At 33.0% G+C, this 26,719-nt stretch overlaps 1 protein-coding gene across 1 annotated transcript in view; it reads left to right on the forward strand.

Annotated features, from left to right (window-relative positions):
- The first annotated feature begins 8,567 nt into the window (after positions 1–8,567).
- The window catches only part of LOC145278257 (monocarboxylate transporter 9-like), a 96,346-nt gene continuing 78,194 nt past the window's right edge, over positions 8,568–26,719 (forward strand). Inside the window, exons 1-3 of the mRNA XM_080130548.1 lie at positions 8,568–8,823; positions 14,021–14,167; positions 24,467–24,733. Of these exons, the coding sequence (XP_079986674.1) occupies positions 8,568–8,823; positions 14,021–14,167; positions 24,467–24,733 (670 nt within the window). The remainder of the gene's footprint in view (positions 8,824–14,020; positions 14,168–24,466; positions 24,734–26,719) is intronic.

A 26,719-nucleotide genomic window follows, 5' to 3' on the forward strand; every position in this document is an offset into this window, starting at 1 on the left:
TAAAGAATAGTAAAAACCATACCCTACTCTCTCCATATTAAGAATGGCTTTCTAAATAATCATTTCAGCACGATCCGTATTTCTTGTGTCAGTTTCTCATTTAATAAATTGGTAGGTGAAAGTACAGGGTAGTTTTTAAAATACCTTCCCCTCCCCATAGTAAGAATGGCTTTCTAAATAATAATGTTATTATTTCAGCACGGTTCGTATTCCGTATGTTATCCTTCACACACTCCGTCTTAATAAATATATATGAAAGTAAATTGGATATTGTAAAAAGAAAAATATATAAGGTTTGTCTTCGTATTTACAACTTCGAAACCGCGAGTAAAATTTACGTATTGTTTTATTTTTTTATTTTATTTTTTTGATTAATACAAAGATATAAAAAAATGAGTTGATGTCATCAGCTAGAATTTAAATCAAAATATCTAGCGTTCCAGCCTGATGTTGTTTTCTGTATTAAATGTGTGCATGCGCATTAACGCAAAAATATAAGCTAGTAGTTAATGTACATTTTACATGTAAATTTGCTGATGTCTGCACGCGTTATTCATATATGTAAACAAAGATATTACTCCCTATAAACCGTCCTTGGTGCATGAATATTATTTCCTGAGAATTTCAGTTTTATGTGACCAGTAGTTTAAGAGTTTACCTATTAGATATTTACACACACGTACATGGACTGTTTTATTTATATAGATTAGACGTAATATTTACTAATGACTTTTCTTCTGAGGAGATTAGCCTACATCGAAAATCCATGTGTTTAGGAAAAAACACTGAATTGTATTCTTTGTGCAAACTATGAATTTCCGTTGTGAAAATGTATTGTTTCTGAATGAAAGTTAAAAGAGCACACACACACACACACACACACACATATATATATATATATATATATATATATATATATATATATATATAATGATAGAAGATGTATCGAGACACAGGAATAGGTATGTTTGATCTGGCAGAACAGTGGCTCATTAAAATTGTGGGGTCTGCGTCCGCGCCTAGTCCACAAAGTATGAAGATAAAAAATTTAAAAATTTAAAAAAATGTTTACAAGTGTTTTTGATATAGATGTACATAAGAATACTTTGATAAGTATGTTTTAACATAAATTGGGATGGTATAATAAAATTGTGGGGTCTGCGTTCGCGCCTGGCCTTCATAGAATGGAAATAGGCACAAACTTTAATAAAGACTTTTCATATCTATCTGCGTAAGTATGCTTTGATAATTATGTTTCAGGTTGAAGAAATATGGTATAATAAAATCATGGGGTGTTCGTTCGCGCCTGACCTCCATAGAATGGAATATGTCACAAAGTTTAACAAGGTTTTTTAATATAGATCCACAGAATATTGTGATAAGTGTTTCAGTGTTAACAGGTACGATATAATAAATTATGGGGTTTATCTATTTTATTTTTTCTATTATCATATTTTGCTTTGGTTTTGATACCCCCGAATTCGAAGCTATCTCTTTAGAACTCTTCTTTTTCATAACATATCATACTTTAATAAATCAGAGTCCATTTTCTGTAGGCTGTTTTTGAACCCAGTCAACGACGGGTACTTTTGCTAGTATATATATATATATATATATATATATATATATATATATATATATATATATATATATATATATGAGGGAAAAAATTTTATCTCATGCACATACACGTTGTTTTGTCGATAAAGTGCTTGACAAACAGAATGAAACTTGATATGAAATCGCATTTGCATATTATTTGGATACAAAAGTACAAATCCATCTTAAAAATATAAGCATACCATTTGTTTTATTTTCCCTAATGAAACAGCTAAACGCTAAAACAACTGTGGAAGATATATACAACTGTGCTTATATTTTATCAACTCTAGTGAATGCAACACACAAGTTAAGAACGAACGGAAGTGGACCAGGTAAGTGAAAAATAAACTAAATATCAGAATTGCATATATTTAATGCATATAATATATATATATATATATATATATATATATATATATATATATATATATATATATATATATATATCTTCATGGTTGTCTCATCATTACGAGTTGTGATCCTTTTTTTTTTTTTTTTACTCTTCTTCATTCCAAACAAGGTGCATTAACACATAAACATAAGGGGATATTGTTTAGGGTCGTATCTGATCAAAGGATTGTTGGGAGTTGAGCAACAATATATTTTTCACATTACATTTAAATTTATTCAGCTTAGTACACTCAACAGGAAACAGGTAGGAATTCCAAAGTCTGAGTAAATGAACTGTTAGGGAGGAAGACTTTCTGATATACACGGAACTCAACAGTTAAGGTGTGGAATTTTGTTGTTTTCCGGATTAATCGAAAGTATGTACGTGGAGGGGGCTATAGTGTTTGGAGTTCTATCAAGGAATATTCTATTAAAGTACTTTTTAAAACAGGAACAGTGATGGGTGTTTGCAAGATAGTGCAAGATCTATTAGATTAGAGATTCTTTTGGGCCTATATCTGAAAGGGAGTGACTTGTTATAGATGCACTAGCCAAGATGTAGCAACTCTAATGCATGCATGGGCGAGTTGTATCTTTGTAAAGGTATAGGGTATTTTAATCTTGGTAGCATTAAATGTTACCATGCACTTACAGCCTCATTCGATTACAAGCTGACAGTTGTTGTCCATGTTTTCGGCCATTGCCTTGGATATATCTTATGCTATTTCTTGTTTTATTTTTCTAAGACACACACACACACACACATTAAAATCTATAAATTTAGAATTACAGCATTCACCCAGACTAAACCTTTTGGGTTCAAAAGCAGGACGCTTGAAAAATGACCGACATAGTTGAAAGCACGTTTTTTCGTCAAAAATGCGAATGTTTTACCAATCAGGGCTCGATTTAAAAAAACTTATTTTTTGCAAGCCTCTGGGAGCCTTTAAAGAAATATAAAAGGCAAGAAGAACTTCTCACGCTAGAGAGGGACATCAGACACCACCAGAAAAACAAGTCACAAGTCGAACGCTCGCCGAGCGAATTCAGTAGCTGAAATGACAGCTTTTCTCGCACGTCAAAGAAATATTGCTTGACTCTCTCTTTCTCTCACTTCAACAGAACACGTAGTCGTACTTTTTCTCTCACGCTCTCAAGTCTTCACCTTCTTCCTCCCTTCCTTCTTTCATACAGACTGCCACCATTGCGCACACTAAAAAGGTAATTTATTTTTTGTTACGAACATAAACAAAAGTTTATGTTACATTACGTGGTAGTGTATTTCTTTCTATTTATTTGTTTCGGAGGACTTATACAACTCCCCAACAATTGGTGACCCAACTGTGAACATGACTAAAAAAAGAAAAAAACACATCCGTATTAATATCGCGTTGTTTTGACTTACGGCAGTTTAGAACAACCTGGATTTTTCTCTTGTCTAAGAAGGATCTGAATAAATATTCGCCTAGAAATACCATATGATTTTACTTTTATGAATAGCCTTTTATGCCAGACCTTATCAAAGAATTTCCTTTCCCTATCCAATGCATGGTATATACGGTCAGAGATGACGGTTAAAATATTCGTTGTACAACGGGCTGGCTTAAATCCATACTGCTTGTCAGAAACAGTTTAGCATTTACAACATGGTTGAATAGGGCTCGATTGATTACCATAGATCTCAAGCTGGCTAGTCTGAATATCTGGGGACTCAGGTCCGACTCGCGAAAATTTCATTTGAGCCTGGAACTGCAGCACCTTGCAGTGGGTATTTGTTGTATGCAAGAACCCCACTTCGTTTCAGGTGACCATTTGGGTGCGCTGTCTAAGACTTATTGTTCTTACTCAGCGTACTTTAATTCTCACTCGAGAGAGGTTTCCTGCAAGTAAAAAGGTCTTTAGGTGCGTCATGTGACGCGTGTTACATGGAGCCGAGGAGGAGACTTTGCGTTCTGAGTGTTACCATAAAAAGTAGAGCGATTCGTTTCATTGGGGTTTATGCGTTCAATAGTCACGTTAAGCAAGCTGTTTTTTTTTTCAGCGAATCATTCATGAGTACTTCTCGAACGGTTATCTTAGCGGGAGACTGAAACATGGTCCTGAGTCCCGATTTGGGTTACCTTCTAGAGGAACTAACAAACATCGGGATGGTGTTTTATTTCGTGAGTTAATGGATAAATTCGATTTTATCGACAAGTTCCGAAATGAAAAGTCCTGTGATTTAGTGTGGACTTGGACAGGTAGGCGCGGCTCCGGTGCGGTAAAACTTTCGAATTATATCGACTTGTTCTAAGACGATTCGACCTAGGAGTATTGAATATTCCAAGTTTTCACAATATAGTTTTCTCGGACTTGTTCGCGTTCGAGTAAACTTAGATAAACCTAAGTCTAGAGTAGCCGGTTATTGAATGCTTAACACGTCATTGGTCGGCGTGGAGGGCTACCGTGACGAGCTATCACTAACTGTACAGAGGAAATTCACGTGGGCATAATTTGGAATAACTGATGGGACAAAATTAAGGAAGCCATTAGGTCCTTTCCTGCTAGTTTTAGCAAACGAATAAATATAGAATCTAGGACAGTTAAAGCGGCACCAGAATCTAGATTAAATCGGGCGGTGAAGGAGGGGTATAGCACTAACGTTAATATATTTAAGGCCCAGCTTACTTCCTTGGGCGAAAAGGAGCACCAAGATTTAGTGGTTCGAGCTAGGTTAAAAAGAATGCCCCAGAAAGCAACAAAAATGGCTGCAGATCTACGTGTAGAGGAGCTTCGAAATGCCGCTGACCAGCACATCGCAGTGTCACATTGCCGAATGGGCGTACCGTGACCACACATCGATGGTCTGCCTTACGAAGTGTATTTGAGGTTATCGTAAATCTTTGTTCCCTTGCTGATAGTTTTATTTAACTGATGGTTTAGGAACGGCTCAATCCCAAATACTTTATTATGGGTGTTGTGAAGTTGTTACGCAAAAGCAAGGCTGGTAGGGATGGGTTAGATAGTTATCGGCCCTTAATGCTGAGTTAAAAATTCGGGTCAAAATTCTTGCAAATCCTTTGCAGCTTATCCTGGCTAGTCTCATTAGCCCGAGAAAACTTGTGCTGCGAAGGGCAGGACAATCCAGGAAACTTGCACTCGATACGCTTGATGATAGAAAAATCTGACACTAAAACCACGCTGGTGAATTTAGATCAGTCTAAAGCCTTCGATAGGGTTGACCATCGTTACTTGGGGACTGTTTTGTAAGCGGCCGGTTTTTGGCTTAAATTTCGCTCGTGGGTTCATCTTCTTTATACAAACCCCGCGGTGATGGTAGAAGTACATGGGAAGAGATCGAGGCCCTTAAGCTTGTCACGATCTATTCGTCAGGGTTCCTCCTGATCACCGATGCTTTATGTGCTTGCGTTGAACCTTTCCTTCGCAGACTAAGGGTGAATCCGGTCCTACGCGGTATCACTTTGCCAGACGCCTCTTATCTGGTTAATTACTTCTCCTATGCCGACGATGTTACAGTGCTTGTAACGAGCAATGCTTAGATTAGTTTCATAGATGTAGAAATAAGATTATTTGAAACGGTAACAAGGGCCAAAATTAACTGCGACAAGACTTCGTGTCTGGGACCCATTAGCTGACGAGCCTTGAAAGATACTCGGTGTCTGGTTTTGTCCTGACCTTCAGCTGTAGAAAAATTGGTATGAGTTTGTGTCTGATCCGCAGCTGGTATGTGGATCAGCGGAAACGTATCGTTAAAAGGAGAGCGTAGGTGTGCATATCTCACATCTTCCGTCTATCCGTTTTTCTTATCTCATCAGATACACTACTTTTCAGTTTCTTATGGCTTGGAAAGGCCCCCCCCCATGATCCGTCGCGATATCTGTTATCTCCATCTTTCTGAAAGCGGTTATGGTATACCAAATGTAGAGAATAGTCTCCACCCGCTTCGGATTTATTACCTGGGTCGAATGTGTGCATAAAATAAGGGAAACGGTGGCCTCCGGAAAGAGAACACTGAGAAAGTCTTTCCGGCTTTGAGAAGTGTGAACTTGTCCGAGGGGAGGGGGCAAATGGGTTGCCCTGAGGTGAGTGCTCCTTCTATCGCAAATGTCGTCGCGCATTGAAGTTCCTTTTAAAAGTGAAAGAAAGCCTCTCTAACGCTCTGCTGTTGTTCCGAAAGGCATTATATCGGGTTTTATGAAGGGATCCGTTAAGGATGTTATAAGTGAGGGTCTCCGTTTGAGGAAGCAGCAGCTTCACTCGATCTGTCCTTGGGCGCCTGTGTCGGGATGTCTCATTAATGATGAGGTTTCTCTGGGCTGGCTAGTGATTCGAGATGCTCTTTTGGTCCCTAAGAGACTACACTCAGCTGGCTTCGCTATTTCGCTTATATGTAAATTGTGCGGGGGCGAAGTCGAAATTTTATGTCACGCCTTCGTTTGCTGTCGTATCGTTGTGCCGCTGATGGAGTGTTGCAGGTCTCATCGTTCGCATACTGAACGTACCGTCTCTTACTCTAGTTCCTAACAATGTTTGTAGTAATTTAGCACTGACCACTGATGGGCTTAGAAGAGAATTGATTTTAACCTTTCTAGCTGTGATGAGAAGTGTGATTTGAACACACGTATGAAAGTGACCTACGAATCTGAGAACTTCGCTCCTCTCGAGAGATGCGGATTCCCCTTTGAAAATTTTCGTAAGAGATGTTTAGAATAAAGCGTTCGAGCCCACATCACCTTTTCGACTGGCAAATCGGCATATCTGCCACAGCTTAGTAATGGGGAGGGTATTTTGTTACTAACATTGTACATACCATTTCATTCGAGTTTTGTATATGAATTTTTATTCCCCTACCTCCTTCCGTTGCATATTTTCATATATGGGTTTTAAGTAGGTTCTGATGGTATGATTTTTAAGGTGATTGATGAAGGATGTATACGCTGATGGATGTGTAGTATGAATGTGATATTGTGGTGAAAGTATGGTGAAAATAGGAACAACCTAGGTTAGCTTAGTCAGCATTAGTTTGTGATGAACGTCCGATCCCCTTTTCCCCATTTTCGGTCTTGTGCTAAATTTTTCTTACAAATCATTTTTCGTATTTTAATTGAAATAAATATTTACCCTCAACAACATTTTAACAATTTTAATCTCATTTCTGTATTGCCCAGAAGCTATCAGTTCAAGTCTCCATGTTCTCATTGTATTTTCTATCAAATTGATTTGGTATTTTGTACATTCTCAGGCATTCTAATATCCATGCTTGTGGGATCTTGTTATTACGCTTTCTTGTAGTCTATCCATGTCATGACTTTACTCATTTTCTACCTTTAATCTCTTTCATGGTCCTTTGGTCTATGTAATAGGTCATTTGTACCCTTTTTTCTTTCTAGTAGCCTCTTTATTCCTTTGGGAGTAGTCATCGATTATGAAGGGAATGATAAATATGTCCTTTCAGTTGTGCTGTTAGTATTTTCCACATAGTATGTAAATATGTTACTGGAGATGTTACCGTTTTCCTAGTATTTTTGCACTAGTGTAGTTCTACCTTTTGACATCCACGTCTGCTTCGTAAATACATCTTTTCATGATCTGAATTAGTCTTTAATGTAGTGTTGTGAAACCAGTACGGGTGTATTCCGTCGTGGCCTACTGCTATCCAGTTTCAGTGTTGTCTAGGGTGTTTCTTTGCTGATTTCCTTCTCTGTGTCTTCTTCGATTTGCTGTGACTCTACCTTCATCCGGCATCTATATTATGATCCTCTCGCTCTTCCCATATCAGCTTCCAGTAGCGGCTTGTTTCTGTTGTGGTTCGGTTGTTCTGTCCCTCCATTAACATCCTGATAGATTTGGCTTTCATTGTTTTCAAAGGTCCTGCTTTGCTAGCACTTTTTATATTTGTATCTGTATCGTCTTAATCTCCCTTCTTCCTGTTTCTTGTTGAGTTTCTCCCCGCCGGTCGCATTTCTGCTTTTCCATCTTCTAGTCGTTTTCATTTTGTATTCGCTTTGACTTCTTTTTAAAGTTTGTTGATTCAGTCTCACTTCCCACCCATGTTTATGGGTCCATTTTATATCCCTGTTTTTTTTCTACTTTCAACGTCATACTTACTGTCTTAGCACTTGCATAAATTATACTGTTTAGGTCTGTAATCGTATCATTGAGATGTATGGAAGGAGCCTGTTTACCTTCTCTGTTTCTGCTTTCAATTTCTTCCACTCTTGCTTCCTTAAGGATGGAAGCTTTGTTTTTTCTTCTTTCATAAGTTTTCTACGTTAGCTACTTCATTCTCGTTAAGTTCTTCTGTTACATAGATCTCGGTCTTCATGTTTCTTGTGTCTGTAGTTTCTATGTTTGCGGCTCTAGCGGGAGGTATATTTTTGGTCTGTTCTATTACTTGTCTTTTGCTCTATTTCTCTTAGTTCTAGATTTGAGAATAAGTTTCGCTTGGTTCGCAATTCTTTGCTATTATTATTATTATTATTATTATTATTATTATTATTATTATTATTATTATTATTATTATTATTATTTATTTATTTATTTATTTATTTATTTACTATATGTGTACTTACAGGATGTCATTCAAAATAAGAAATGCAAAAGAATTGCCGGAAGTAAAACCTGTTACTGTACCAGAGACGGAATTACGGCCCCCAGATGGTGGTTGGGGTTGGGCCGTATGTTTTGCAGCTTTTATGACCAATTTTACGATAAGCGGAATGACAAGTTCAAGTGGGGTCATACTTTTAGCACTGCTTGACCTTTACAATGAATCAATTTCCAAAACCGCACTTGTTGGGTCAATCATGTCTGGCGGTACGATGTTTGGTGGTAAGTATAATGGAAAAAAAAACTTTAAAGTATATAAAATATGTAAATAAAATGTGTAAATAAAATGTGTAAATAAAATGTGTAAATAAAAGGGCAAGGTGTATTTGAGTGTGTGTTACGTTAAAGCGAATACAAAACTACATTTATACAAAAAAAGTTATCATTTCGTACGATATGCAGAATAAACAGGTACATAACTCTCGATTTATACAATAGCAAAGACAATGATAACATTTTGTTTAATTTTACTTTTAAATAAATTAACAATTCTACAACCAAAAAACCTCCAAAGCTTGCCAGTACTTCTGACTTTAAAATTCGGATCATACTAATAATTTCAGTATCTTTTTATATGACCAGATCTGTACCTGAGTGAATCAAGTGTTATTATTAAATTTGCCAATAATTTAATTATTTTAATGAATTTTGCATAATAGAAAAAGTGTCCGTTAATAAGTTGGGAGATTATGTTAAAATTCTTAATCAAATCATACGAAAGATATAAAAAATATACTTTTAATAAGTCACATCAAATATATTTTTTATATCTTAAAATCATAAGGTAAGAATTAAGATTTAGTAGGTTATCCTGAGAATAGAGTTGCGCCTTTCCTTACTCCTCGATGTAGTAACTAATGAAAAGGAAGCCTTCGGTTTTGATCGATTATTTTAATTTGTAATTTTATGTTTTCAGTACGGCATAATCACAATTGACGCACCGGTTCCCATTAGATCACCGAAATTAAACAACGATGGGCCTGGCCAGTACCAGATGGGTGACCATTTGGGACTTCCAGGTGCTGTATGTGCTCTCCGCTTATCTCGGCATTGTTTCTAGTCGTCTTGGAATACTCCTGGAATCAAACAGTGCCGATTCATGACAGGTGTGGTGTGGGATTGCGCAACCCTTGTCACAGAATTAAAAGCGCATCTGCCCCTACAGGGAGTATCCTTTGTCTTTGGTGACTGAACGGAGGCATCGAATCTGTTCTTATCTATATATAAGATGGGAATTAACAGAAAATAGTTATCATAGGATAGTTTATAACGAGTAAAATCCTTGTTTGGGTGGTTGAATAACACGTATAGAAACATGTCGGCAAGTTCAAATGCAAAATGTTCATTTCAACTTACCGACATACTTCTGTTACTTTTGCGCATGCGCAAATTCATTCATAGCTTTTAGTGGTTAAATTTGAAATTTTTCGAATCTGTCTACCGATAACTCAAACAGTAGGAACATGACTGTGGCGCTAAATGTTTTGGTTTCAATTCTAGCTAATGGCACCCAAGTCATTTTTTAACTTTTGAAATCATAACTATATATTTAGTAAAATACAATATTCAATAGAGAATTGGCTTCGTAATAATAAATATGAAATATAATTAATTAAAATATATTTAAGCATATTTTACGACCCGTCAAAGTCAGGCGTTCCGTTAGTTATAAATATATTTGTGTAATGAGAGAGTAAGAGAGGAAAGAAATTTCATGAGAAAGCTAATGCGGGAAAGAAGGGCATTCACTATTTGTATAATGAGAGAGAAAGAAAAGGAAAGAAGTTTTGTGAAAAACGATAATACGCGAAAAGAAGGTCATTCACTATCCATTTTACCAACAGACTGTGAGGGACGTGTGTCGATGATTTGCACAGAGATCTCATTTTAGAGAAGATTGGGTACAAAATAACGCACTGAAGTTTCAGGATTTCTATTCACAGACGAAAGAAATAGAACGAATTGCATAGTATTAATTTAGTTTCCACTAGCCTGAGTGCACTAGCCGGGTGTTTGGAGGTGTGTGTTGAGAAAAAAAAAGTGGTAGTATGCAGGTAGGCTGGAACTCGTGCAGTGAAGGAGGAAAAACGTGAAAAAAAACGTGATGTCTGCGCTTTTGCGCCGATCAACAAACCGGAAATGACGTAGGTTCAAAGTAAGGCTAGACAATCGAAAAAAGAAGATAAGTTTCGAAAATACCGGCGAAAAAAGCGACCATTCCTGTAGAAAAGTGCCTAGTTGAGGATGAAGAAATTAATGTTTTTGGCCAATTTTTCGAAACAAGTCTGGTGGGGGAACCAGTTTAGTCGCCGGTGACCCGACCATGAGGCAGGTAGTACTGGGTTACATGGTACCAGTAGCATATGACATGACCTGACATATCATACATACATATATACCTGCATACATACATACATACATACATACATGCATATATACATACATACATTTAAACAAATAGGTGAGATTTATATTATAGATGACAAGTATTTGTTCAGCTATGAACAGTTTAAACATGAACATTTACAACCAGTAAATGGAGAAACGGCAAAACGAAAGGGAAAGAAGAGAGAAACTCTCAGCTCGTATAATTGAATTTTTTTTATAAATATCGCTTCAGAGAAGATATATAGTCACTTGACTTAAAGAGCTAAAAAGAATGAAACATACTATTTATAGTTAAAAGTTTTTCTTCTTTTTTTTTTAGTGATCCCCATTATTTTGTTAGTGATCTCTATGATTTTCCAACAATGATTTAGCTATATGATTCTTTTTAATTCTTATTTATCCTTCTATTTACGTACGCTTTCTTTTTTATAGATATTTTTTATTTGTATATATATATATATATATATATATATATATATATATATATATATATATATATATATTGATATTTCATAATATATATATTCGTTATTTCTAATCTAAATATACTTAAGCCAGTTTAAAATTATATTTTGTATAATGCTGACCCTTCTACTCTTTTGATGAGAAGCACTGAGCTTTGAAATGCTATGGCTTAAAGAAATATTTTTCACTTTTGTTATATTTCTTCTTTATTTAATATAAAGCACTGCATGAGGAAGATTCGGGAAACCTCAGCAGCCACACCTGACGTGACTTTTGACTGCAGCCGCTGTGGCCAAACCTGTTTGTCCCGCATAAGCGTGCCTGCAGTCGACGTGAACAACCCTCATTCAAAGAATCTTCGTTTGTGAAGTACAGGCAAAACGATATATATATATATATATATATATATATATATATATATATATATATATATATCGTATATATATATATATATATATATATTATTGAACCGATCATTTTAATGTGTGTATATATTCTCGGGTACTCAGTGAGTATTCTGAACACATAATTCTTTGGAAAATGTACTTTTCAGGAAGAGCAGATAATACAACAAAACCGCTTCCGCCAAAAATAAGTTAGATACAAAATGTTAAACAGAAAAAGTGTTCTATATTAAATTTCAGCTATTAGCTTATAAAGTTATATTAATTAATGGATAATTCAAAGCATTTATAATATGCATGTATTAAACTATTTAAATTAACACGATGAATTATGGAATATGTATTAACTGCTTATGGTATTTTATTGCTTTAGACTGATAGCATATTAGTATTTATAGTAGCGGGACACGTGGAAATTCCACAGGAGACTCATTCATTGATGTTGACATTCTGTAGATGTTCAATGTAAATGGAGGCGCTCTGATATTATTGTAGCTTGTTTGTTAAAACTGCAAAAGTATTTATCTAAGCTAACACGAACGCCGGGCAAAGCCCAGTTGTAAATTACGCTTAAATATGATATTTTAATTCTTGCAGATTTCGTATATATTATAGAGTTAATGTTCTATCGATTTTTATAAGTTATTAAGTTGCGATGTCAAAAAAAGATATCCATATGACTTGCGTGCATTAGTTTAAAGCCGAAAGAAAAACATTATATATATATATATATATATATATATATATATATATATATATATATATATAACTTGAGTTCCTTCAGCCATAATCGAAACCGAAACTTATGAAGAATTCTTGATTAAATTATTTATAAAAAAATAGATGATTTAAGTGCAATCAACTATAGTCGAAACCGAAACCAAAACTATTTGTGAAATTATTTATGACAAGAAATAGAAGAACATAACAATTAAACGACCCGGATATAAGCGTGACACACAAAACGTATGAGAGCTTTTGTTTTACACCAAAAGCTGACTTTTAAACGTGGGGGGAATATATATGCAATGTCTTATTGAAAAGATAGCACGCCTTAGTATCTCTTGACTGGTAAGTATTGTGAGAACTTGGAATTTTTAAACTTAAAAGGAGGAGGGGAAGTAAACTAGAATGTGGACGACATTGGACCGTATTTTTTGTAATAAAAAACTTGGTGCTCGGATTTAATACGTTATATAAAAACGTTAATCTCATCAAATCTCGCTTAACGAGAGGTTTGGTGTATAAAATATGCTACACTTGGTCTCTCTTTGGTAGTTAATGTTTTGTTTTCAAACAAAAGACACGTGTGTTTACGTTACCAGTCTGTTACCGTTATAAAAAAAAAAGATTGCTTGTAAGCAACGACGCCATTTTGTTGCAAGCCTTAACGTCTTTTCTTCCCCCTCCCCTTTCTCGTCGGTAAGATAATTCCGATAGTATATTTATCAGAAAGAATGGGTACACTATTGTGATAATTTCAATTTTCCTAAATTAATTGTTTCTTGCTGACATCAATTACTTAAAAAATCAAAATGTCCAAATTAATAATTTACAAATCAGACCCGAGAATTTCAAAGTTGAAACTACAAGATTTAGTTAGAGTATTTTTCTCTTCAGTTGACATCATATACAAAAATATAACATTTTCAAATTACGATATCATCGTGACCTTTTAACTGTTGTTAGTTGGTAATCCAAATGGATATATTTCTATTTATCAATGAAACACAAAGAATATGACGTTTTTTATTAATCGTTCGTAAAAATTGGATGAGGTGATGCATGATGCTCGTAAATTATCTGACTACCCGCTTCTTTCAATTAATTATTTCATGATGAACTTAAATAAACGAATAAATATATTTAATTAATTATTTAATGGTTAACTTTAATAAATGAATAAATTAATATTGCACCAACAAACACATCATCGCGTAACACATTTCCTTAGATGAAAGCATATCTTGCATTCATACAGTATTAATTAATTATTGCAGTTTTCACAATATAATTCAAGCATGCACGAATTGTCACGGATATGTTTGCAATACAAAAAACTAAAATAACTTGTACATATTTTAAGTTTTTAAAAACGCTGACCTAAAATAAATTGGTATAATGAATTTATAAAGCCAGATAATTCATTCTGTGTATTTCAGGTCCTCTGGCTTTGGTGTTGATGGCTTGTAAAGTCAGCCATAGACAGGTTATTATGCTTGCGGGGATCGTTTCCTCCGCATCAGCCGTCGCCAGCGCTTTTGCCCCCAATGTAGAAACGCTGATCTTCACATATGGAGTTTTAGCAGGTAAGATGAATATACTAATACACTATTGTGTTTTCTGTTTATAAAAATATATTTTGAGAGTGATCACGATCATGATATTCAATTTTATAAATCATTTTTTATGTGTTGTTAAAAATAAATTCTCAAAATGACCTACCTCTAGCAAACTCTATTTATCCCTTTTTCTCTATAGTCGATCGTCATCACTCTTTCCATATTTTCAATAGCCTTTCCCTAACAAATCATCTTACTACTCTAACTGTTATTACTCTACTCATCCAAGAATTATCATCTATTCTTTCAACGTAGCCATGCCATCCAAACTTCTTATTTTACACACAATGTCTACTATATACTATCTTCGAGTGTCTAAGGTCTTTCTGTACTGAGCTTTGTCAGGACATTTTCTCCTAGATGTCAGCTCTGACTAAATGTTTAAATTAAAACTACATAGTATTCTCAGCCTAAATAGAATCTCCTCTATATGGCTAGCCCACACTGTCTTTTACGATGAACGACGCACCTTCCTCGAGTGATGTTTTCTTAAGTAACAGCACGAAGCTGTATACTCCACCAGGCTAGATGAGTTCTTGTCCTTGAATCCATTAAGACCAAAAGACCAAAACGAATGATATATTATAAAATATTAAACTATTCAATTGGTGAGAATAAAATGATGTTGTACACTTCTTTACTGACTTAATGTTTGAGAGATAAATGAGAACTGTAATATTCAGATTTCTATGTATTTTATAAAGAGTTTAAGTGTTTGCTATTAGAAAGGGGGGTCAATTTATTAGTGAGAACTTTTACTGAAGTAAAATGATCCACATGAAATCATAGCGTGTTCATTAGATCTAATCATTTCTAAGACTTGAATTATGCATCTATGATATCATTCCCATATAATGTATCTCCCTGTCACGCATGAAGTCAACCCCCACTAACTTAGTTTCATTTCGATACATCATCACACTACGTATACATGCCTGGTAAACTCTTATCATGGATGATAATGGTAACACTCTGCTGGTTAATAATGACAAACATTCCCTGAAATTACACCTTCCAAACAACCTTCTACTCTTTGCTTCTACCTCTGCTTCAACCATAAAACCAAGATATAAAAAAAACTTTCGAACAGTCTCAATAGCTTTGCTATCCCGTAACAGTGGAAAATACGTAACAATTAAAGTATTCTACTATGACGTGTGAAATAGTAAGACAAAAACTGTTTTTATTTATAAATTTTCAGCTTCTTTTCGCTTCTTGTTTTTGCTGTCATAAAGAAAAATAAAAGCTCAGTGACTTTTACTTTACACATTGTGTTATTATCTTTATACTGTAATGAATATGATACGGCTTTATTTCTCATTTACTCATTACAAGTCGTTAGTAAAGTCTACTTTAAAAGGGTGTTGTAGTCAGGATGCGCAGTCGTTGAGATGTGGCTTCAACAACTGAAGTAATTAGGAAAAAAGATATAAATCATCTGAGATTGGATTTAAATTAAGTGGATCCATGCTAAGTGTCTTTGCTCAACAAACTTCATGATGTGATAAACGAACCTCAAACAGGCGATTTCTTTTATTTAACGGTGAAAAAAATTAGAAATAAAGCATTAAGTGATTATATATAAACAGGTATAAGGTATGTTGGACGCCCACTGTTGAGATACAAAAATAATCTTAAGCACAATCTGACAACAACTAACACCCAACTGTTAACTTTTGAACAAACTGCTTCAAACAAGAAACAATGGAAGCTGACATGTCACAATGCCATAAAAGTTATTGAATTATGAAGAGTACAAAGTACAAAAACTCAGAGAATCAAAAGAACAGAGGAAAGAATTGGCTGCCAGAATAGGTGACACTCCATTGAATAATTTTCGTGCATGGCTTGTGGCCGCATCTGCAAGTCACTGGCAGGGATCAAGTCCCATAAAAGACAGAAACATCGAGACTGAAATATATACATCTGGGGTCTTCTAGCCAGCATTGGCAAACCTTACAAGGGGTGATAAAAAAGTGTGAAAAAACTTCTAACAATTTCAGTGTTGGCGTCAAATAAAAAAGGCATTAATGGAATTAGTGAAGTCAAAACGTTTCGCACCTCTACGGAGAAACACTTTTTGGCAACATTTTTTTTCTTTGGTTTCAGTTTATGTGTCTGTACGGGTAAATATAAGGCAATAAAATCCTAGAATACAGATAGAAATTATTTTTTGTTAATTGCTATCTTTGATAACGTTTGACAATTTAATTTTCACGTTTCTCAGCTACTGATGAGACGCAAAAAACAATGTCAATTTGTTAAGATAAAACTGTAAGTGTAAATTTTTGAAATTATTTTAAAGACAGTAAAAATATGTTTCGTGAATTAAAAATTAGTTACAGTTTTGTTTTACAAGACGCATATGTACGAAAAGTGGTCAAAAAACAAATATATAAGGAATAAATGTTATCAAAGGCAAGATAAGTCACTCTCCTACCTTTCTGAATAAGTTTTTAATGATGTTACTCACTTTAAAATGTTTAATTTAATTTTATTGTAATCGTGTCGAGCATTAGGTAAGAATAAGAAAAAAAAATCCCGCAACCTGTAACAAATGTAAAATTTGAGAGTTTAATTTTACAAAAATAAAAACAAAAAACAAACTCATAATTTAATTATTTGTAAATTGGTTGTCTAAATTTACAGAGCATCTGCCGTAATGTAAAACTTGAATGTCCTATTTTAAGTTCAAAAACGAATGTCAATTACTGTCAATTTTCCCAGGTATACGGCAGTGCCAAATTTTCAAAATAAGCATTTATTTCATTTATTTTCAGAACCAAAACCTGGATAACTATGAAACGACTGAACAGTCCAAGCGGATATTAGCAACAGCAAACTAAAAAGCAAAAGAGGAACCACCAAACGACATTACAAGGTCTTTGATGAAATGGATACAGAAACCAGAAATTGTCAAAAGTTCTTATTTTATTGAAGCTAAAGAACGTCGCATGAAAAACAGTTCGAAAACCAATTTTCAAAGGATAATTTCAGTGAATAATTGAGAAAAAGCAATACAGAACAAATCGATATTGAAGAACAATTGCAGCTCGATCAGAAGAAGAGTTTGAAGCCTTGGCCGCCAACACCGCCAGTAATTTATGAACATTCAACGATGTATGATCGTGGCAAATTCCTGTGTCTGATAGTGTCAAAATTGATATCATCTAAAGTGGAAGGGGCTAGCCATTCCAAAATAAGCAGGGACCTTTCAAGTCGGTTAAAAGGCCAGGTGCAAAGGTTAAAGATGAATTTCTACAACCTCGTTTTATTCCTCATTGTAAAATGGCGACAGGGTGCTACGATCGTAGATGACTTACTGCGTGACGGAAAGTTGCACTGCTTTTGCTGTCGGTTGTTTGCCAAAGATGACAAGGCTCCTCAAAACGTTTACTTTCGTCACTAGTTTTGAAGACTGGTGGAAGCTAAATCCCGAAATTATTGAACATGAACAGTCAAAGGATCATCTGTCGTGCTGGGAGAAGTGATCAACGCTGACTTTAGAATTCCAGCTGCAAAAACTATCGATGTAACACACATTTCCTTGACGGAAAAAAATAAAAGGAAGTCCAGAGATATTTTGCGCAGAGTTTTAGACGTGATACTTTTCCTTGCACGACAGAATCTGTCATTTAGAGAATATCGTTAGTAGACGTCCTCATTACACAAAGATAAATTCTTGGAGTTTGTTAAAGGAATATCTTTTCAGCCTCCAGCAGGTAATATGTTCATACATGTCGCCTGAAACACGAAACGAGTTTATTTCTCTTTTGGTAAAACATGTGATTGGAAAACTCGTTGCTGACATCAAGAATGCGAGGTACTTTGTGTATACTTTTTGATAGCACACGAGACGTTTCGCATGCAGATCAAATGTGAACAGTAATCAGATATTTACATACAGTCATGATCATATTTATTGGCACGGTCAAATAAAAACCTCATTTTGTCTTAAAAATCCTTCAGAAAAGGGTTAAATCAAAGGAAATCACAAAGTGTAATATATGTTTTGAACTGCTCCTTCCAACTCAACAATCGAATTTTAAAAAAAAATTAATAATAAAGAAATTACAAACGATATTTCAAAATTCCCTTGTTCAAATGTATTGGCACCGTAATTCTAATGATAGACTGTATGGCTTTTAACCTTAATTACTTGCTGTAGTCGTTTATTATAGTTTTTCACTAACTTGTTGCATTCTTCAGTAGTAAAGTTAGCTCATTCCTTCTGACAATAATCCTCTAACTGAGCGAGATTCTTAGGCTTCCTCTTCATTACCCTCAATTTTAAAATCCTCCACAAATTTTCAATAGGATTGAGGTCTGGGTTCTGAGGTGGCTACTCCAAAACATTGATATTGTTGTCCTCAAGCCATTTCTTAGTCAGATTCGCTGAATTCTTTGGGTTAATATCTTGCATGAAGCACCAACGTCGACTAAGTGACAGCTCTCTAACAGAGTCCTTCGTGTTGTCATTCAGGATTCTAACATAATCCTTCTTTTTTCATGATGCCTGTGATCTTAACAAGTCGTCCTGAGCCAGTGGCAGCAAAGCATCCCCAAAATATCAAACTGCCTCCGTGCTTCATAGTTGGTATGGGGTTTTTAGGCAAGAAAGCTTCGCCAGATTTTTCCAGAAGAAACACTATTGTAGTGAAAATTGAGCGTGACTGCAATCACGGAGGTGGGCTGCATGTGCGAACTCGAAACCCGAGCGATGGGAAACAAGAAGGCGACGAATCAGCAGGTTCGATTGCACATTAATTTGCATAAATGAGATAATATAAGGCCGGGGGTTAAGATGTTTGGGAGAGTCGAGCCGTTGAGTTCTCGAGAACCGGATGGAACCTAGTTAGAGCGGAGAGTGTCGCTTGTAATCCAGTCCAGGTTCTTTTTTGATTAGAACTATTATGGCGGATTAATTCAAATTTCGTTTCGTCGGACCATAAAACATGTTTCTAGAAGGCAGCATCTTTATCAATATGGACCTTTGCGAACTCTAGCCTCGCTTTCAGATGCACAGGTTTCAATAAGGGAGTCTTCCCAGGCGACATGCTTCCAAACCAACTCTCTTCAAAACTCTACCAACTGTGTGTCAAGACACGTTCAGTCCAGAGCTTTTCTGTTCCTCTACAATCTCCCCAGCGGTGATCCTTGGGTTTTTGTTGAAACGTTGAACTACTTTTCGCTCTACTCTCACGGACAGTAGTCTTTTTCTCCCCCAACCGTCCAAATTCATAACGTGACCTTGTGATTTGAACTTCTTTACGATGGCTCAAACGGTGGATTTGAGAAGATTTAGCTTCTTAGAAATTTTATCATAGCCCTCCACTTTGGAATGACACGCTATCACACGATTCCTGATGTTTTCGCTGTGTTCCTTAGTCTTAACCATGACGTAAATTCCTTGATTTAAATAATTCAAACTGTCTAAAACTTATATGAAAAAGAAAACTTTTTTAATTAACATTAAATAAGCATAATAAGGCTACAAAAAGGTAACGAAACCATGTCAAGCATAAAATTGGTTGTAATTATACTGGTAATAGATGAAAAGAATATATAATAATTATACTGATAGTAGATGAAAATATATAATAATTATACTGGTAATGGATGAAAATAATATATAATAATTATACTGGTAATAGATGAAAATAATCTATAATAATTATACTGGTAATAGATGAAAATAATATATAATAATTATACTGGTAGTAGATGAAAATAATATATAATAATTATACTGGTAATAGATGAAAATAATATATAATTATTATACTGGTAGTAGATGAAAATAATATATAATAATTATACTGGTAGTAGATGAAAATAATATATAATAATTATACTGGTAATAGATGAAAATAATATATAATAATTATACTGGTAATAGATGAAAATAATATATAATAATTATACTGGTAATAGATGAAAATAATATATAATAATTATACTGGTAGTGTTATATAGTTGTTTCATTAAAGAGTCTTAGAGAGACACTATTATAAGTTATGCTTTTTCTTGTGAGAGAGATGTGTATGTAATGACATTTTATAACACAGACATATAATAACAATACAATTTACCTTTTTGTAGAAATCACAAACACAAAGATGAGCTTTATCACAAACACATGATGAATTTATTCCCTTACGACCGGTCGTGACTTCCTCATTAAGAACTCAAAGTTTCACATTTTAGTTTCTGAAGTGACGTCTCGCTTCAGACGTCCGCCTGTCTCTGAGTTTTCTCACTGACCGTCTCTCCTGGCTGTCTCTCCTGACTGTCCCTCTGACTGTCTCTGACTCTCTCTACGACCAACTAACTCCCACCTCCTATATTGAGAAATCCATGCATCCCGGCCACGTGAGCAAAATTCACGTGTTTCAACATGCGCGACTTTGCACGTTTCCGACATTGATTTCCCAATAACCTATTTTTCTTGTGTTGTTTCCACAAAGGAATTTAACCTACATATCTAATTTATTTAACCATATTTTATTATCCACATTCTTTTAACAATTGAATAGTTTATTTTTTATTTATTTAATCCGAATTAACAATTTACTGGACATTCCATTTAAACCTATTGTTCTTTAAAACTTATGTCCAGGGTTCGATTTCTGCTTTCTCTTATTTTCATTTTAACTAATCTCTCTATTTTTATACATACATGAACAGGGGACAGCCCTTATCATGTAACAGTAGTAGATGAAAATAATATATAATAATTATACTGGTAGTAGATGAAAATAATATATAATAATTATACTGGTAGTAGATGAAAATAATATATAATAATTATACTGGTAATAGATGAAAATAATCTATAATAATTATACTGGTAATAGATGAAAATAATATATAATAATTATACTGGTAATAGATGAAAATAATATATAATTATAATACTGGTAATAGATGAAAATAATATATAATAATTATACTGGTAATAGATGAAAATAATATATAATAATTATACTGGTAATAGAGGAAAATAATCTATAATAATTATACTGGTAATAGATGAAAATAATATATAATAATTATACTGGTAATAGATGAAAATAATATATAATTATTATACTGGTAATAGATGAAAATAATATATAATAATTATACTGGTAATAGATGAAAATAATATATAATAATTATACTGTTAATAGATGAAAATAATATATAATAATTATACTGGTAATAGATGAAAATAATATATAATAATTATACTGGTAATAGATGAAAATAATATATAATAATTATACTGGTAGTAGATGAAAATAATCTATAATAATTATACTGGTAATAGATGAAAATAATATATAATAATTATACTGGTAATAGATGAAAACAATATATAATAATTATACTGGTAATAGATGAAAATAATATATAATAATTATACTGGTAATAGATGAAAATAATATATAATTATTATACTGGTAATAGATGAAAATAATCTACAATAATTATACTGGTAATAGATGAAAATAATATATAATAATTATACTGGTAATAGATGAAAATAATATATAATTATTATACTGGTAATAGATGAAAATAATATATAATAATTATACTGGTAATAGATGAAAACAATCTATAATAATTATACTGGTAATAGATGAAAATAATATATAATAATTATACTGGTAATAGATGAAAATAATATATAATAATTATACTGGTAATAGATGAAAATAATCTATAATAATTATACTGGTAATAGATGAAAATAATATATAATAATTATACTGGTAATAGATGAAAATAATATATAATTATTATACTGGTAATAGATGAAAATAATATAGAATAATTATACTGGTAATAGATGAAAATAATATATAATAATTATACTGGTAATAGATGAAAATAATCTATAATAATTATACTGGTAATAGATGAAAATAATATATAATAATTATACTGGTAATAGATGAAAATAATATATAATAATTATACTGTTTATAGATGAAAATAATATATAATAATTATACTGGTAATAGATGAAAATAATATATAATTATTATACTGGTAATAGATGAAAATAATATATAATAATTATACTGGTAGTAGATGAAAATAATCTATAATAATTATACTGGTAATAGATGAAAATAATATATAATAATTATACTGGTAATAGATGAAAACAATATATAATAATTATACTGGTAATAGATGAAAATAATATATAATAATTATACTGATAATAGATGAAAATAATATATAATTATTATACTGGTAATAGATGAAAATAATCTACAATAATTATACTGGTAATAGATGAAAATAATATATTATAATTATACTGGTAATAGATGAAAATAATATATAATTATTATACTGGTAATAGATGAAAATAATATATAATAATTATACTGGTAATAGATGAAAACAATCTATAATAATTATACTGGTAGTAGATGAAAATAATATATAATAATTATACTGGTAATAGATGAAAATAATATATAATAATTATACTGGTAATAGATGAAAATAATCTATAATAATTATACTGGTAATAGATGAAAATAATATATAATAATTATACTGGTAATAGATGAAAATAATATATAATTATTATACTGGTAATAGATGAAAATAATATATAATAATTATACTGGTAATAGATGAAAATAATATATAATAATTATACTGGTAATAGATGAAAATAATCTATAATAATTATACTGGTAATAGATGAAAATTATCTATAATAATTATACTGGTAATAGATGAAAATAATATATAATAATTATACTGGTAATAGATGAAAATAATCTATAATAATTATACTGGTAATAGATGAAAATAATATATAATAATTATACTGGTAATAGATGAAAATTATCTATAATAATTATACTGGTAATAGATGAAAATAATCTATAATAATTATACTGGTAATAGATGAAAATTATCTATAATAATTATACTGGTAATAGATGAAAATAATATATAATTATTATACTGGTAATAGATGAAAATAATCTATAATAATTATACTGGTAATAGATGAAAATAATATATAATAATTGTACTGGTAATAGATGAAAATTATCTATAATAATTATACTGGTAATAGATGAAAATAATATATAATAATTATACTGGTAATAGATGAAAATAATCTACAATAATTATACTGGTAATAGATGAAAATAATCTATAATAATTATACTGGTAATAGATGAAAATAATATATAATTATTATACTGGTAATAGATGAAAATTATCTATAATAATTATACTGGTAATAGATGAAAATAATATATAATAATTATACTGGTAATAGATGAAAATAATATATAATAATTATACTGGTAATAGATGAAAATAATATATAATAATTATACTGGTAGTAGATGAAAATAATAAGCCGTGCCAATAATTTTGAACACTGTAATTTAGAAATTTCGTTTGTTATTTCTTTACTATTCAATTTTTTAATCCAATTGTTGCATCGGAAAGAACAGTTCAAAATACATATGATACTACATAGTACCCTTCGATTCTGACCATTTTCATGAGATTTTATTTACAAAATATGATGTTTAGTTGACCGTGACAATAAATATGATATTGACTGTATCAGCGATTGTGCACTTGATGTGCGGGAGTCATTCCTCTGAGTTTTATATTTGAAAGTTAAACATCTACTGCATTGGCTTACGATATCCTCGAGAAATTAGAAAACGAAGGATTAAATATTAAGTTCTGTCGCGGTTAAGAGTACGATAATTCTGTAAGTATGGCCGGAAACCACGGTGCTGTACAAAAAAAAGACCAAAGGCATTAATCCAAGGGTCGCTTTTGTACCTTGTTCTAATCATTCTTTGAACCTTTGTATGAAACATCCGTTTTCTAACTATCCCTTTTGTGTAACATTTTAGATGCCTTAAAGTACTGTACACTTTTTTAGCTGTGTTAATCCACAAGTCTTGCAATAAAGATATTGTCCACAACTCGCTGGAGTTCATATGATGAGGCATTGAAGCCTGTGATACAATGTTCAACAGTTTGTGAAAGCTATTGAAGCTCTGTGTAATGTCGAAGAAAGCGACGAGACAAGAGGTGCTGCAAATATATGCGACTTTTCTTGTGTTTGTTCATTTTTAAATAAAGAATACGCAGGAAAATATAAAGCACATCACACTAAAAAAAAAAATAAAAACACATTAAAAACACATCAAAAACACATCACATTTGTTTTTCAATTTCCTTTTTAGCTATACTATCTCCTTTTCCTTGTAGGGCTATCTTTGGCGGGTGCCTTTTTCTCTGCAAATGTGGTCTTAGGATGTTATTTCACTACAAAGCGAGCACTTGCACTCGGGATAGGAAACAGTGGTGCAGGTTGTGGTGCGATCGTACTGACTTATCTGACAGAGAAAAGCATTTCATACTACGGCATGAGAGGCACATTTTTATTAATTGCTGGCCTATTCCTAAACTTGAACGTCTATGGAGCGTTGTGTCGTCCACTCAAACCAGTCATCAAACAAAGACTAAAAATTCCAGGTAAATTGAATAAATTTGTTTCTCAACGCAATCAGATCCATATAAATACTAACATCGTCTTTATAATTAAATCATCTTTATTTAACAATTAATATGGCATAACACGTTGAAACATCAGTTCTCGACTGATCATCGAAGTTAAGCAACGATGAGTCTGACTATTACCACATCGGCGACCATTTGGGAATTCTAGGTGAGATATATATATATATATATATATATATATATATATATATATGTATATATATATATATATATATATACAGTGTCGAGACGTTAACAATTGCCAAGTTTGTATCTATGCGCGCGTTTAATCCACTTCCAGAGATGCACCCTCGGTCTTCGTTAAAAAATGCATCTAGAACAAGAAAAACTATGATGTAAACCTGAGGTCTGCTGTCTGCTCTGTTTTGTGACAACCATTGCATCGACCAGGATTAGCAGTTGTACAAAAAAGGATGGTTGGTTCTGTACAAAGCCTTCACCACAATAAAAGAAAAACAAATCACCTGTGTGCATTTCCGAACAACATTGTTGTTGTTGCGGACCTCATACGTCGTAATCGACGGACGTATCCATCATTTAAAGATTTTTTAGTGATCTCCATCAATTCGATGTTTTGATACATCATTCTAATACAGATTCCTATTTAAGTAATTTCATTACAAGAACTGCAAGATTGTCGAACTCTATTTCTGTTGACTGTTTTCTTCTTACCTATACTCTTGTTCTTTTCAAGACTAAAGTCATCTTCTCCCTTTGCGATAATCGTCTTTCGGTCTTGTTAATTTCCAACATGCAGTGACTTCTCGCTTTGTTTGGCGCGATTTTCATTAAAAAAATTATCGAATTAATACTTTTATATTATATCTCAGGATTTTCTAACTGTTATCTTATCTTTTATCAACTTTTATCAAATTTCGATACAAAACATAAAACCGTTCACAGTGATTGATTAGTCCGAAGCATTTCTTTTGCAAAGCAAATTTTAATGTGTCAATGTTTTTGAAATAAATAATCGAAGTTCTTTGTTACCAAAATAATCACCGGTTATTCCTCCTATTCATTCAGCAAAATTTGATCAACGGATAGCCGTTTTCTGGCAAGCTTAATGTCCAGTTCTCACGTTTCAGTTAGTCAAAGGTCTCCAAATTCTACTCTAATCTTGTTACCTCTTTGCATCTAAGTTTTCTTCGGCTGGCCAACCTTCCTACGATTTATGAATCCATGCTTCTGCGACATTTTATCCAGGAGAACAGGCGTTTCACATTACCATGCTAGTGTATTCGATTCATATATATAATATAACTTCCAATGCTTAGCAGTGTAATGCTTTCAGAAAATCCTCTGACCTGATGTGTTGAATTTGGTCAGATTTCACGTCTGATCATGGATATGTCATTGCACTGCACTGGCGAGAGAAGACCCAACATTCACTGCCATATATCATGACACAGTTTCGGATATAGAGAAGGACAGTTTGTAATGTAAACAGGAGATACCCATGGAATTTCGCCCAGCCTGTTGTTACCTTTGTGGGTGCACTTGTTCCACATCTACCAATTTATAAGCGATTTATTTCAGCGGTGTATGTACTTCCACTTACAATAGTGGATTCAACTTGAACGATACGACACGTGATTCCAGTAATAGCGATTTGCGTTTGGTTTGCAAAGCGTCACTCACTATCTCGGATCACTGTGATAAATAACATTTAATATTAAGTATGGAATTCTGTTGCACCAATTATATATAAAAAAATATTACATTGTAAACTTACAAGTTACTGTTCGAAAATACCAAAAGCTATCTCTAGGTTAAACGTTGGAGATTTTCTATAACTTGCCAATATATATTGTTTACCACGCCCGAGTCCCTTTCTCCTCACCGCACTGTTATTTCCTTACGTCTATTTGATAAATTTTTTATTATATTTTGCCGATCTGCCATTCATTATTACTTGGTTAAATTACAGACTGATTTATC

Source organism: Euprymna scolopes, chromosome 6, assembly GCF_053919585.1.
Source record: "Euprymna scolopes isolate OS-2025 chromosome 6, ASM5391958v1, whole genome shotgun sequence".
In the NCBI taxonomy this organism is placed as follows: Eukaryota; Metazoa; Mollusca; class Cephalopoda; order Sepiida; family Sepiolidae; genus Euprymna; species Euprymna scolopes.